General features: G+C 38.4%; 2 protein-coding genes across 2 annotated transcripts; one reads left to right on the plus strand and one right to left on the minus strand.

Annotated features, from left to right (window-relative positions):
• Window positions 1–1851: 1851 nt before the first annotated feature.
• ppp2r2d (protein phosphatase 2, regulatory subunit B, delta) lies at window positions 1852–6983 on the plus strand. Its single transcript, XM_041049486.1, has 10 exons — window positions 1852–2034; window positions 2252–2326; window positions 2831–2928; window positions 3059–3224; window positions 3351–3463; window positions 3559–3736; window positions 3854–4018; window positions 4370–4539; window positions 5052–5143; window positions 5300–6983. The coding sequence occupies exons 1-10, from the start codon at window positions 2028–2030 to the stop codon at window positions 5577–5579; spliced, it is 1344 nt and encodes a 447-aa protein (XP_040905420.1). The 5' UTR covers window positions 1852–2027; the 3' UTR covers window positions 5580–6983.
• An 80-nt stretch (window positions 6984–7063) lies between these two features.
• bnip4 (BCL2 interacting protein 4) lies at window positions 7064–10282 on the minus strand. Its single transcript, XM_041049487.1, has 6 exons — window positions 10121–10282; window positions 9515–9689; window positions 9338–9398; window positions 9083–9189; window positions 8621–8770; window positions 7064–7736 (listed from the first exon to the last, which is right to left on the minus strand). The coding sequence occupies exons 1-6, from the start codon at window positions 10161–10163 to the stop codon at window positions 7694–7696; spliced, it is 579 nt and encodes a 192-aa protein (XP_040905421.1). The 5' UTR covers window positions 10164–10282; the 3' UTR covers window positions 7064–7693.
• Between the last annotated feature and the right edge of the window lie 4531 nt (window positions 10283–14813).

Below are 14813 nucleotides of genomic sequence, written 5' to 3' on the forward strand. Positions count from 1 at the left end.
ACATTATAACTTCAATATGTAGTTATTAGTAACTAAGTTATCACAGTTAATTAAAGTGCAGATAGTTTGCTAGCTTCAAAGACACATATGATTCAGTTAAAAACTATCATTATTTGTTAAGGAGCACTTTTCAGGACCCTGTGCTATTTAAAGATTTATAGTAAAATTAGAATAAAACAGTTGTACAAACATAGGACCTCATTTTACTTTTCAGTGAAATTAATAGCTTATTCCAATCAATCAGTCTACTTAAAAGAACATACAGTATCTCTGGTTTTTCCATTTCATCTACCAAAATGTGTCCCAGATATTACATATTCTCACAGTTCATCAGAATTTGCTATTTTTATTTATTTATTTATTTATTTATTTATTTATTTTTATTTATTTATTTATTTTTTTGGAAAGTGACTTTTTTAGTGCACAATCAGCCCCTATGGGTTATCCATCTCCTCCCAATTCTTGACAACTCCCACCCTTCAGAGTGCTGTTTACAGAAAAATAAGCATAAAACTAAAAACAGCTACCAAAGCTCTAACATCTATTTTTGTATGTATATTTTGCACCACGATTTTGAGCATATCTTCACAAAAAAAAATACAGAAATATACATGCCATACTTTTTGACAGATTCCAAGCAGAACATTTGGAAAGTTTGCTCCCTTGTGTAATATCTGCCATTTAAACAAAACAATACAAAATGATTGATAGCATACAAGTGTCTGGTTAACAGACTGAATTCTCCATTTAAAAATTTAATTTTCCGTTTTAGGAATGATGCACACAAAAATAATCAAGATCACGATAGATAGATAGATAGATAGATAGATAGATAGATAGATAGATAGATAGATAGATAGATAGATAGATAGAGTGATAGAGTGATAGAGCGATAGAGCGATAGATGTGGTTTTCTGAATTGTGCAAAATTTACCACTGTGATAAATTATTTTATTATTTTACATGCATGGCACCCAGCCAACCTACACACTGTAGGGTTATTGAAACAACGTGCTTCATAGGTCAAGATTATAAGAGAAGTGGCCTCTTCAGCAAATTATTCCTTATTCTTACAAGTCAAAATTAAAACTCTGAAACTACATTTACCTTTTTAACACTATTGGTGTTTGTTTTGATTGGGCTTGATTAATCAGGCTTTACAGACCAAATCACAAAGGAGCAGAAAAATTAAAAGGCCTTTGGCAGTTCTGTGAAATGGGATCTGAATAGTACAAACTGTAAGTATGTAGCAGACATTCAGTCTATTACCCTCAGAGGTGAAACACTGTGCACTACCCAAGAAAAAGTAACTGGATTTTCCTCATTTTCCCCACTAGGTGTCACCCATTGACCATATAATACTAAGGCTGGGATACTTGTAAGGTGTCACACATTTTTTGAGTTAGGACACACTTTGTATCTAACAGCAACAACAACCAAGTGAACAATAAAAAAGGTTTTACCATTAATAACATGATTTGTAATTAGACGTTTATCTCTGCACGAGCTTTACTAGTTACTGAAATTCTACAAATCAAATTCATGCACTATGCATTATAAACACTAGAAACCTTTTTATATTACATATCTATTTTTGGTTCATTTGATTTTGTGCGCTTCAGCTTTTATCAAAACATCTACACCTGATGTGTAAGTGTCATATGTCCCACCCACCCATCCGAGGACAGCTGTGTTGGCTTAAACAGCCTCAATAGGCAGTTCTTAATATGTAATGTTATAGAGATTAAGTCGAAAGCATGGGAAATAGGGACTGAATGCAGATTTACTGAAATGATACTCGGGAGGATGGTGGGAGCCAGGATGTGGCATGTGTGCATGACGTCATTTCTCCATGTACTGTGCGCCATTTTGGAAGAAAAAAAAAATCACGGATAATTTCCGTGGTCTTGACAGATCCGGACCCGAGTCTTCACACTGATTGTGGATGCTATCTGTTCCCCCGAGCAAGCCGCGTTGGTTGATTAGGTATTGGAAGCTGTGTACAGCAAGAGCTGCTAAATGAAGCAATGGCGGGTAAGCTACTTTTGAAGAGGGGAGAAGGATCCACCTCACTTGGTGTGTGTGATGGCCTGAATCTGCAAGTTAGCTAGCCAACGCTAACGCTGGCTAGCTAGGGTGCTAGTTGTCAAACTGTGTCACTGTCAGGTCGTTTTATCGCCACACGAAACGCGAATTAGACACAAACTAACGCTGTGTTCGTTTGTGTTTTTCTCTGTTTATTTTTTTACAGGAGTTGCAGGAGGAAATGATTTCCAGTGGTGTTTCTCTCAAGTGAAAGGAGCGATAGATGAAGATGTTGCGGAAGGTATGTGGCTAACGTTAGCTCGGCGGCTAGGCTACAACGGTGGACAGCTAGCTAGATGGTTTGATGATGATGATGCTGTGTGGGCTTCACATGAGATGCGCGATAGCTAGATGGTCGCACGGGGTTTATTACAAGTCAGCTGTCGTGATTGGTGTGAGTCTGTTTTTGGATCAGCTGCACAAACGCCCTTTCTTCTGTAAAGAACTGTATGCCGCTAGCTAGCTATATGCTAGGTGGTGGCTAAGCTATTAAAAGGGGAGCGACCGTGTCCATGACGTCAATGTGCTGCGTCCATAAATTGTCAAAGTGACATCATGCGTGTTTTCATTCATTCACACATGAATGGATGTGCGTGTTTTGTGTGTTTGGTTGTTAGTGTGTCACATTCTTCATTTAAGAAAAATATAATTTGCCCCAGTAGCATGTTTCTAGCTGTGATCAGAACTAGTATTTAGAAAGCTGAGCTGTGACGTCTGAATCAGTCTGATGTGTGTCCATTTTCAGCGGACATAATCTCAACAGTTGAGTTCAACTATTCTGGAGAATTGCTTGCAACTGGAGATAAAGGAGGCAGAGTAGTGATATTTCAACATGAACAGGAGGTAAGAGTTCTATGGAGTGACAGACAAGTGTCTTCATCAGCAGTATAATGTCAGAAGTTACGTGTTGACTCTGATAATATATGCTGTATGTATTCACCTTTTGACATATGCTTACAATGTTTTCTTTCAGTCAAAGAATCGTCCACACCTGCGCGGGGAGTACAATGTCTATAGCACTTTTCAGAGTCACGAGCCAGAGTTTGACTATTTGAAAAGTTTAGAAATCGAGGAAAAAATTAATAAAATAAGATGGCTACCCCAACAAAATGCTGCTCACTTTCTACTTTCGACAAATGGTAAGAGTTTACTTCTTATCTATTTTGATTATTTCATATTACAATTTGAAAGTGTGTGACTTGATCTCTGTCTGATTGTTGTTTTTCACTTCCAAATTAAAAAAATTTCTCATCTGCTTTTGTCAGATAAAACTATCAAATTGTGGAAAATAAGTGAAAGAGATAAACGAGCAGAAGGTTACAACCTGAAAGATGAAGATGGACGACTCAGAGACCCCTTTAGAATCACCTCTTTACGGGTATGTAACCTGTCTCATCTTTGAGCATGGCTTTTGTGATGGTGAAGATGGTTTTTATAAAATCTTATCTAAAGGGTGCACATTCTATGTTTTAGGTACCAGTACTGATGCCAATGGATCTCATGGTAGAAGCAAGCCCACGGAGGATCTTTGCAAATGCGCACACCTATCACATTAATTCCATTTCTGTAAATAGTGATCATGAAACGTACCTCTCTGCAGATGACCTAAGAATAAATCTATGGCACTTGGAAATCACAGACAGAAGTTTTAGTATCCTTTTCCTTCATCAGAAAGCAGATATTAGATATGTGGCTTATCGGTTAAAAGTCTCAACACTGTGTCACAATGAAACATAAGATTGCTAGTTCCTTAACAGTGTGTTCCCAGATATTGTAGACATCAAGCCTGCCAACATGGAGGAACTGACAGAAGTAATCACAGCTGCTGAGTGCCATCCACACCAATGCAATGTATTTGTGTACAGCAGTAGCAAAGGCACCATCCGCCTGTGTGACATGCGAGCAGCAGCGCTCTGCGATAGGCACTCAAAGTGTAAGTACCTCCACTGTAGTGCTGCAGTGTTTAGTCAGTTAATGAGATGATCAGCAGAAAGTTAGTTAATTAGAATTTAGATAGACCATTTTATGAATAAATACTAGATATTTTGTATTAATATTAGGCCAATATTTATATTCTGTGCTTTTCTCCATAGTAATTGATTGCATTTCGGGTTTTTGTCTTTTTGTCAGAATACATTTATAGACATCACTTATGAATTTGATAAATTCTGAGTACCAAAATAACAGATTTTCTAATGTGTAGTTATTTTAGTCTAAGATAATCAATGTAGATAATGATTAAATATTTGAGAAATAACAGTCAAGAGATGTCTCCTATTTCCAGTCTTTGAGGAGCCTGAGGATCCAAGCAGCCGATCCTTTTTCTCTGAGATCATCTCCTCCATCTCGGACGTGAAGTTCAGTCACAGCGGACGCTATATGATGACACGTGACTACCTCTCCGTCAAAGTTTGGGACCTCAACATGGAGAACAGGCCAGTGGAGACATATCAGGTGCATAAACCTATTAATCTAATGACTGCAGATGCAACTTACATTAACCCTGTGTGAGAACAAAATATGCATTACAGTGTTTTAGAATTGATTCCTCTGATTCAAGTAACAACTTAAAATCAGCCCTTAATGTAACATATATTTTATGTAGACTGAAAGGTTGTCATTTTATAGTTGAGGCTTTAAACGATGTAATTTACACTATATATCAGTGTTTTCCTCAAAGAATATAACAATAAGCCTGTTATGTTCCGTTTCATTTTCCGATCCATTCAGTGAATGGCACACAAGCTCTCTGTGACTCAAAAACAATAACCTCACAGGTGTGTCTGGTCAGTCTGAGGGCAGTTGTGTTTAAATTTTCTAAGCAGAAGTCACCATTCACGTGATGTGAAACCTTGGTGTAAATGTGCAATACTCAGGCTGGATGAGTCCTGTTACACTTAAATTTTATCTGTACAGATAAAGACATTACCTCAAGTAAAGGTTTGAGTTATTTGTTTTTGTCTCAGGTCCATGAATATCTTCGCAGTAAGCTCTGCTCCTTGTATGAAAATGACTGCATCTTTGACAAGTTTGAGTGCTGCTGGAATGGCAGTGACAGGTAAGTGTTGCTGCTCCTGCACAGGATAGTTTTTCACTTGCAGTAACTTTTATGACGTATTGTGTAATTTTCGGACCAATCGTCCTTGGTTATGTATTCAGTTTTGGGCTTTATAGTAAGTCCATGCAATCAATTTCATTTTCCTTCCTACGTCAGTGCCATCATGACCGGCTCCTACAACAACTTCTTCCGAATGTTTGACCGAAACACCAGGCGGGACATCACACTGGAGGCGTCCCGGGAGAGCAGCAAACCACGGGCTACGCTCAAACCCCGCAAAGTGTCCACTGGTGGCAAGAGGAAGAAGGATGAGATCAGCGTGGACAGCCTGGACTTCAACAAGAAGATCCTCCACACTGCCTGGCACCCCAAAGATAATGTGATAGCTGTGGCAGCCACCAACAACTTGTACATTTTCCAGGACAAAATCAACTAGAAGATTTGGGGCTCCAGAGGATAGGGCTTTTACCGTACCTGTGTAGTTAAGCCTACTACTTGTCTATCTGTATAAGAAGAAACAGCCTCGTTGTCCTCCTGGTGAAGAATTCGAAAGCACGTGTCTACTTTTTTTGCCACAGGAGGTTGATCCATAGGCCTGTTTTATTTTGAGTCTGAGCTTAGGTTGTTTTTGCCTTTGGCACCAGGGCAATCAACATGCCCCCCTGACCCAGAAAGCCCAATTCGGGTCTAATTGACAGAATGGCACTCCCTAGAGGTCAAACTCTTGAACGTTGGTGTTTGTGTTGACATTTTAAGCCTTCATTTCATGATTTAACAACAGAACTCTTGGAAGCCCTTAAAATGACGTCTTGTCAAAGTTGTAACATCATTTCTCAGATTTTGGGCCCTCTGAAGCACGGATTAATGGCCAATAAGCCTAACTGTAACATTCCCCCATTGGCCATATATTCAGGCCAAACTACTGGTGGAAGAGGCCATGAATTTGGAAAATGGACTCGTTTCTTTTCTCCCCCTCCCTCCTCTTACTTTACCCCAGTCAATACGGTGACATAATTTCACTGACTGTATCTACTCGAGTACACCTTGTCATCCACATAATAAAAGAAACTAAAACTACAGATGTGTTTTTAAATTTAGAAGTATGTATTAAAACATGTTTATTGCTTTGCATGTTTTTATGTTGTAGAGAGGTGGAAAAATGTTCAGTCACACCACTGTCTTTTGAGCAGATCTCAAGCAAACCTGTTATGGAAATACTATTTGGGGCTACCAGTTTCAGAACCACTGTTGGAGACAACTGATAATGTGTTTGTATGAAGAGATTAATTTCTAGTTTTTGACCATGTTTTAGGATGCAGGCTGGAAACTACATGGCACAAGATGGGGCCCAGGACAAAGGGAATCTGCAGCCTTAATACCTACTTCTATCAGTGACAGCTACAAGTTTATGTCCCCAAACGTTTTACAAACCTCATGTGCATTATTTGTAAATCCTATTTTATAGAGTTATGTCCTCATATACTGCTGCTATATGTGGCTGTCTATGAAAACACATTAAGGAGGAAAATTGCACACCATACAGTTTATGTGAGAGTGCCTCCGAATCATGTAATAAGTAGGAAATTCAGACAGGCCTCATACATGTGCCCTTATTCATTTATTAGGGATGTCACCCAAATTTGAACCGCGTATTGCAAATGTGGATCTTATCTCCGTAGTTGTGAATGCAGAAATGAAAGTTGACTACACAAAACATATACTGATGACATTAAAACAAACACATAATAATGCATTGTCTTTGTCCATTGATTCCTAACATGGTGGCAATGTATTCACTTGTTTATTATTTTGACCAAAGTTCAATAAAATTTTAATTGTGTTCATCTGCATGTGGCCCTCTCCTTTGATAGACAGCTTCATGTTCCTACATAATGTGCATAAAAGCATCTGGGCCATACATGTGTTTCCAGCTTTTATTTTGTGAAAGATGAACAAAATGGACCACGTTTGTGCTTAATAAGCTAACATTAGATTTTCTACAATTTACCATTGCAAAAATTGAGCAATCAGTGATAAATGTTATCTCTTAAACACTAAGTGTTTAAGAGATAAACACTTAGGTGACAAACACTAAGTGTTTAAGAGATAAACAAAAATTACAAGTCACAACAGTTTCATTTATGCCCAGCTGATCCCAAAAAAACAAAAAAAGAAATAAACTCACAGTATATGATTTTAAATCACAAGTGACTTCTCATTGCAAAACGAAAAAGGCAATAAAGTACTAACTATCTCTCTCTCTCAATTCCCTAACGTGCAGATTTAAGGAGCAGGAAGCAGCAAAACAGTCGACTCCAGGCCAGGACAGGGACTACAGCAAGGAGCAGAGGATTGGTCAGTATGTTCAGCAAAAAACAACAATGACATATCCTTTACTCTCCACGCTGCTGGGGGCAATACAAGGCTCTCTATCAAATTGGACCATGTCACATGGCCACAACTCGCTTGATCTTCAAAAGGTCCCATTTTAAGGCATGCCAGGCTGGTCACATCAAGGTGACAAAGCGTCGCCACACCCCACCTTTCGACTCAGTAGGTGCTGTGGGAGGTTAGGCGTTTCCCAATATATATCCTAAAAGGAGAGAGGCAAGGATGTAAAATTAAATGGTGCAGAGAGCAAAGTATACAAAAAAATGTGTCTTCCAAGAATACACTGAAGCAGGGACTTGATTCCTCTACTTCTTCACCATAGTTTTATCACTAGTAAAACGTGCGATATGGTTCTCTTTAAAATAACCCCATTGAGATTAAAAGACATGGTGGTGTTGCTCGACAGACAAATTACTCATGGTACTAAATTGAATTTCTTGTGTTGGCTGCAGTTTCCACAAATAAATAGCTGGGACACACCATATTATATTGTATTGTATACACTGTATACTCTTAGAGTTAAGAGCTAAGTCCCAAACATAACCAGTGGTTTACTTTTGTCCTTTACTCACTAAATCTGACACACTGAACACAAGAAGGGGTCACTTGTTGCTGCTGGCTACTTATCACCATGTTTATGTTCTGTTTTGTTTTTGTGTTTTGTTTTTTTGTTCTAGTTATCTTCTATTCTACTTATGTTAGAGCTTCACAAAAGCAAGATCAAGGTTAATTAATGGCACAATACAAAAGTAAATAAAACTTGTCCCACAAAAAGTCAAAACACAAGATTGGAATCTATCACTATCAAATTAACTGACAAGCCTTTTAATATAGAGACAAACACAAGGCTACAACTAAATTATTCATGTTATGTTGGTGCAACTAAAGGTGTGTTCGCATCCGTCATGGTTCTGAACACTAGGAAAACTGGTCTATATTTTCATCAGTTGTAAGTGGTCAAAAAGTGGGGCTTTAGAAGTGTCTTTAAATATCCTTCTGCATTTGCCTCTAGAGGTTACTATTACGTGTTTTTAGTTTTTGAGTTACTGTAATATTGTGAGTTAGCGATTAAATGATGTTGCTTACCCTAGGCCAACAGCGAGTATGTGAGAAATGATTAATGAGGGAAGGAAAATCTTCAGAAAGTCAGCAGAGAGAATGCCTCCCTTCTTCATGACGCTGGTGTTCCTAATACTGAGAGAGGTCGTGCGCTTAGGGTACTTCAGCAGGAACTCCCTACGGAGGAGAACATTAATTTTTCATTGTTATGAATACATTAAAATCAATGAGTGACAGTTTAATGTCATACTGACGCCTACGCTCACACAGACATTTAAAATTCTATGAATTACAATTATAACTCGTGGCATTTAATAAATATACTTAGGGTTTGTTAACACACTATAGGGTTTTAACCACTATCACATTTCTTATTGCTAGAGATTAGTTGTGAATTCAAACTGTCTTCACATGGTTCAGTTACTCCACTGAAATTACAAAAATGTCATAAAAATACTAAGAGCTAACATATCAGTGGTGGCAACATACTTTGGTGGATTGTTCTCAGGTCGACTGGACCAGTCCCAGATCCAATCAGCATTTTTCTTCATCAGGTTCTCTACTTCCCGTCTTGTTTCTTGGAAGTCTTCATCTGACTGAAAACACATCCCACGACAACTTAGCCATCATAAACGTTAAAAAAGAACATTACGATGTAAAATAAACTCTTAAAAAAAAAAAAAACACTTAATAGGACTTTGATTAAGATATTTGAATCCAGGTCAGTGGTTACAATAAATATACCTGTGAGCTGTTTCCCTCTGAGCCTCTCCACAGGAGAAGGGGGGTCTGTGCTCTGAGTGGGCTGAGGAGAAGAAGACAAGGAAAGATAAGGGAAACTTTGACATATTCTTGACAATTTGTATTACACAACTCGTAAGAAAAACACAAACTGTGCTTCCTCTTTTTTTTTCCACAAACCTGTTGCATTGAGAGCTTCCTCTGGAGCTGTTTCTGCCCGACTCGTTCTGTGCATCTAGCAGCATTTTCTCCACGTCACCCTCCTGGCTGGACGTGGGGATGATTTGCTCCTGGCTTCCGTGATGGCTTGTGCTTTGAGAGCCATTGCCACTGAAATGCAGCTCAACCCAGGAGCCTTAAATCAAATACAGTTACTCTTTAAACTTGAAATCTGATGGATTTGCAGTGGATTTGTGTCACAGGCCTATATAATCTGGGTCTGCCACGCAGGCTATGGGTACAGTGGAACAATAAACACGTAGGAACTGCCCTTCGCTTGAAGGCATTTTGATTTTGTAGCACAACAAATAAGTCTCGTCAGCTAACTAGGGCGATGGGCTGTCCTCTTACAGTGGTATCTCCACGTCTTACAGAGCGATAAAAAACATGTAATTACGTTAAGCTTAATCTTGCTGGCTAGTTATAAACCTCGACTGCTCAGCTAAGGCTTTACACGAGGCTAGTCTAGGCAATTTAATGTTAGTTACCTCGCGTGTTTCTAAATAATCAGCGAGCACTAGCATCAACACTGGTAAGCTACAAGCTGGTTTGACGTTCATACGTTACCTTGCAAACTCTCGTCAGATGAAATGTCCTTTTGCACCGACATTGTTTTGCTGTAGTCTTGAGGGTCCGCGCGTTTCCGCAGCTTTAGGGGCCGAAATTTAAGCGAAATGATGGCGAAATCTATGTAAGCAACTGGAAATCCAGCTACCACAATAACAATGACGCAATATTCTGTTTATCTAAAATGTGATTGGCTCTGAAAGGAGGCCACGCACGGTAGGCTGACTGAGCTCGTGTCTGCGCTAACGCCCGCACACACTTCCTTAACAACCCCAACAAACATGATAGCGGTCTCTTATTAGCTTTGTTAAAACATTACAGTGACAACCAAAAGACACATGTCAGTTATATTTACCCTTTCGGTGAACACTGTTCATTATCTATTATAAATTAAATAATGAAAACATTAAAAAAAAACACAAAAAAAATAAAGCATTTCCCACACCAGTCTGTAGATGGCAGTCATAGCTCATAACTCCCCCACTCTCTCAGTTGCTTCAGTTTATGAGGACATACAATATACCATGTGATAAAGGACGTGATATATACATTCGTTGCTAAACTATATAACTGCACATAGTGAAATTATTTGGCCTAAAAATGTCAAAAATTGAAATTCAATATTAAATGTACTGAGTGTTTATGCCTCTGTCCTGTACTGAGCAGTGTAGTCCATGTACAATTAAATCAGTGCTTTCTGGTTTAGAGCTGCTTTCATCCTCACCTGAAGAGCAAAGAGGCATATTAACCATGAAAAACCTTGTTTATACAGTCTTCTTTCACAGTTCCACAACTGACCAACAATGTCTGTTTTAAAGAGTAAGGTTTTTTTTGACAAGGTAAAACATATTAATTGTTTGCGACTTCTTGAGGAGGCGACTCCAAATTTCTAGCTGGCAAATTTAATTATGCTTGCTACCATGGAGATTAGTATGACTGATTATTCTTGCAAAATTAAATTATTTCTGCAGTTGAGGGGCTTATTATTCTGGTTTGTGTGCTCCTTCCTGGCAGACCATGGTTTACACGAAATACATGGAGCTTACCAGATCATTTCAAAACAAAGATAAATTACTTGGGTAATGCTGCAGGTTTCCTCCTTACAAAAAACAAGCGTGCACAAACAAGAAGCAATATTTATGAAATGACCTTTGGTGCTGCATCAAGGTTTTGTTTTGCAATTAAGCATTTCAATTTTCTGTCAACTGTCTGTCGTAAAGAGTGTTTTCAGTGCAGTTACTGTAAACACTAAGTGCATTTTCTCTATCTTGTCACAGAACTGAAAGCACAATTAAGAATTATACAGACAGTCTGAAGGAAATGCATATTGATTAAGCTACAAATTAAAAGAAGAGTTTCATTTTAAATGATGCTACCTCTAGCAGTAGAGAAAATATGCCTTTTGCCACACTGCACATGAGAATACCTGAAAATTCACTTGTAAGCCAGATCACTCCACTCTATAATATCAAATACTGGAAATAATTTTAAAATATTCGAGTCAACATGTTTTGTTGCAAATCACAAGCTTTTCTATATTCCCAAAAAAGGTCTATATATCCTAATAACCAAGCCTCTAGAAGGTATTATGTTCAGAGCTCTTGAATGTAGTACAAAATGATAAAATGTCAGTGATATTGTTTTATGAACAATACATACATCTATGGTGCTATGGTGCTATGGTAATATCCCATGTAATACCAAATTCTGTTTGGGTAAGTTGTTTAGCTTTTCATGTAGTGCTGTCAGAATTTATGATGGAGGTAATATTGGCAGTTATTTTGTTAAGTGTTATGAATGTTGCATTCCACTCCACATCCTGGCTTTCATTACAAAAATGCTCTCAGCAGATGGCATATATGCAACAACGAATGTATTACACAGAGTTATAATAGTTATAATAATTCTCTACATTGAGCTATTTGCCATGTATGCCATGTGTGGCTTTAACCAAAAGCTTTATATAGAGTTCAATGCGGAGTAGTTATTAAATAACAAAAATGTAAAAAGCTTACTTTGCCGCATTTATGAGCTTAGAAGAGCAATGAACGACTAGCTCAGCAAATACCATTCAATTTACTCTTCATAAAAGCCATTGTGCATTGCTGTACACTTTAAGCACTGACGCATCGTAATGTGTAAATCCAAATGTAAAATCTAAAGCAGGATGACATGAACAGTTTTAGACGAAAACCTCAAAGCAGCTCAACTATATAATAGGAAACTGCATTTGTGACATGTAACATTTACAGTCCCAAGGAAGGAAGTCCTCTCTCCCCCTTTCAGACCATCAAATTAAACCAGAAATTACCATGTGGAAGTCAATCACCACAGATAATCTACCATTATCAGAGCTACCAGAGAAGAAGAAATTAACATCCTGCTTTGCATCAGCCCAACCAAGAAAGAATTAATGAAGTAAAACCCAAATAGCATAAGAAAATCTACCACTGATGAGCCAACAATATTAGTCAGTGGTAAAAAAAAAAAAAACAGGGACCACTGCCACCCACTCAGGATTCCAGCTGAAAGCCAATCTCTGCACTCTTGCAATCAGCCATGCAAGGATTCACATGCCAGGAGCATGTTCACAAGAACAAATTAAAACACTTTAACTCTATTGGGCCCTGTGCCTAATACCTCGTCAGAATCATGCCTGAAAATTCTGATCAGAATCAGCATTACCAGTTAGTTAGTGGTGCATTGCTTCGCATGCACACTACTGGACCTCTATAGCAAAGCTACTGAGTCTCGTGCTCTACCAACTGAGCTAACCGGGTGGCTGAACACCGTAAGATATTACCAGGATTTCACAACATTTAACTGTAATGTTTCACAATAAATTATTGTATTTTCACATTACAAGATTTTACTGTAATATTCGCAAAAGGCCTATATTACTGTAATTTCGTATTCTGCTGTGAATTTGTTGTTTGCACAGTAAATTGCTGTGAACATCGTTTTTGCAAGAATTTCACAAAATATCACTGCATGTTTGCACAGTAGAATACTGTATTCACACCATCATTTGTGATAACACAACACATTACGGTAAAATTTGAATCGCGCTTGATCCGCCTTGCATTGTGGGACCGAGGCAGAGCAGCAGTGAGTCAGGTGCTTTTGGCGCGCACGTACGAAGAGGAGAGCAAAGAGGTAAGGTGAACATCATTTTAAATATTAGACAGCTTGTTATGACTTGCTATTAGGTGTGTGAGTTAGTACATGAACGAATGAATTCATTTTTATGGTCTCCGCATGGTGATGGGAGGGATAGTTCAGAGTTATTCGGCAGAGAATTAGCCGCTAATTAGCGTAAATGCTAAGTAGCCCATAGCAGCAGCAGCAACCAGACATCATTTCAAAGCCATTTTTCCAGGTGTCGATAGTTTGTGAATTATTTGACTGCGAAGATATAGCGAATTAGCGTGAACGTCAAAGTTTAAGTAAGCTAAGTAGCCCAGGTACAACAGCAGCAACCCCACATCATTTCAAAGCCGTTTTTCTCAGCGAAGCTTTGCCACACAGGCAAGTAACTTATACCATTGGAAAGCTTAAATTATGCTCTTTAATTTTATGGCCCCCATTTGTCTATAGTTTGTGAATTATTTGACCGTGAAGATGCAGCGAATTAGCCGCGAATTAGCGCGAACGTTGAAGTTAAACTAAGTAGCCCAGTCGTTTGCAGCATACCACTTCTTTACAATAGCGCAAGGTGGTATCTGTTCAGTTCAGGTGACATGATGAGACCCAGTTCTTGGATGCTGTCCATTGAAGGAGAGGTGGTGATGGGACCACAGGAGGGTTTCATCTATGGAATAGCCGAGGTTTTTGCAAGCTACTACAACTTCAATCTGCCGTATCATGAGGATAGCTCATGCACTTTGGAGTGTAACCAAAGCTATTGTAATACTTAAATTACCATTGTATTGGACTGCTTGCTTGACCCTTTTGCTTGATAACCCACCTTGCTCTCCTCTCTTCTTAGCATTTGTTGTCATCAGTGCTACATTCTTATTGCTTTCAATCAATGTCTGATATTTCCAAACTGTAATAATCCTTCATGTGATTCTCTTGGAACAGAAATCTAAATACAGTGGGAGTGAGTGCTATGATTGAGCATTTTCAAATTCAGCAGCCTAACACTCCTCAACTTTCTCCTTTTTGATAGCATGGCAAAAAGTACACAACCTGTGAGCAGCTGACATGTGCTCCTTTTTGGTAAGTTGATTTGGTATCATACATTTTAGTGTATTATTGTCTTTCTTAACGTTCAGTGTTTGCATGTCTGTCTTCATCTCTACGCACCTGATATGCTTGCCTGTAGTCACTCTTACTTGGCTGTCAGTACTAATTTTTTTCTTTGGTGTTGGATTTACTTACAGGGAAAGGGGCTCTATAGCATGTGCTTTGGATAAACAATGCAATAATACATTTATGTAAAACTGAAAGTTGTTGTCTTTGATTATTGTTTACAGATACTTCCTTGACATTAACCCTGAAACTGGATCAAAGTCCAGGAAAAAGCGCATCAACCCACATGTGAGCACACTGGTGCGAAAACTTATTGACTTTGACTGGATGGTAATGCAGACGTGTAACCCTTCTCTCCTCCTTGGAAATTTTTTTTTTTTTCTATGTCTATGCCCTAAACTGCTATGAAATTATTTTTTTGAAATATGAAAACTGAGTT

This window comes from Toxotes jaculatrix, chromosome 11 (genome assembly GCF_017976425.1).
Source record: "Toxotes jaculatrix isolate fToxJac2 chromosome 11, fToxJac2.pri, whole genome shotgun sequence".
NCBI classification, from domain to species: domain Eukaryota; kingdom Metazoa; phylum Chordata; class Actinopteri; family Toxotidae; genus Toxotes; species Toxotes jaculatrix.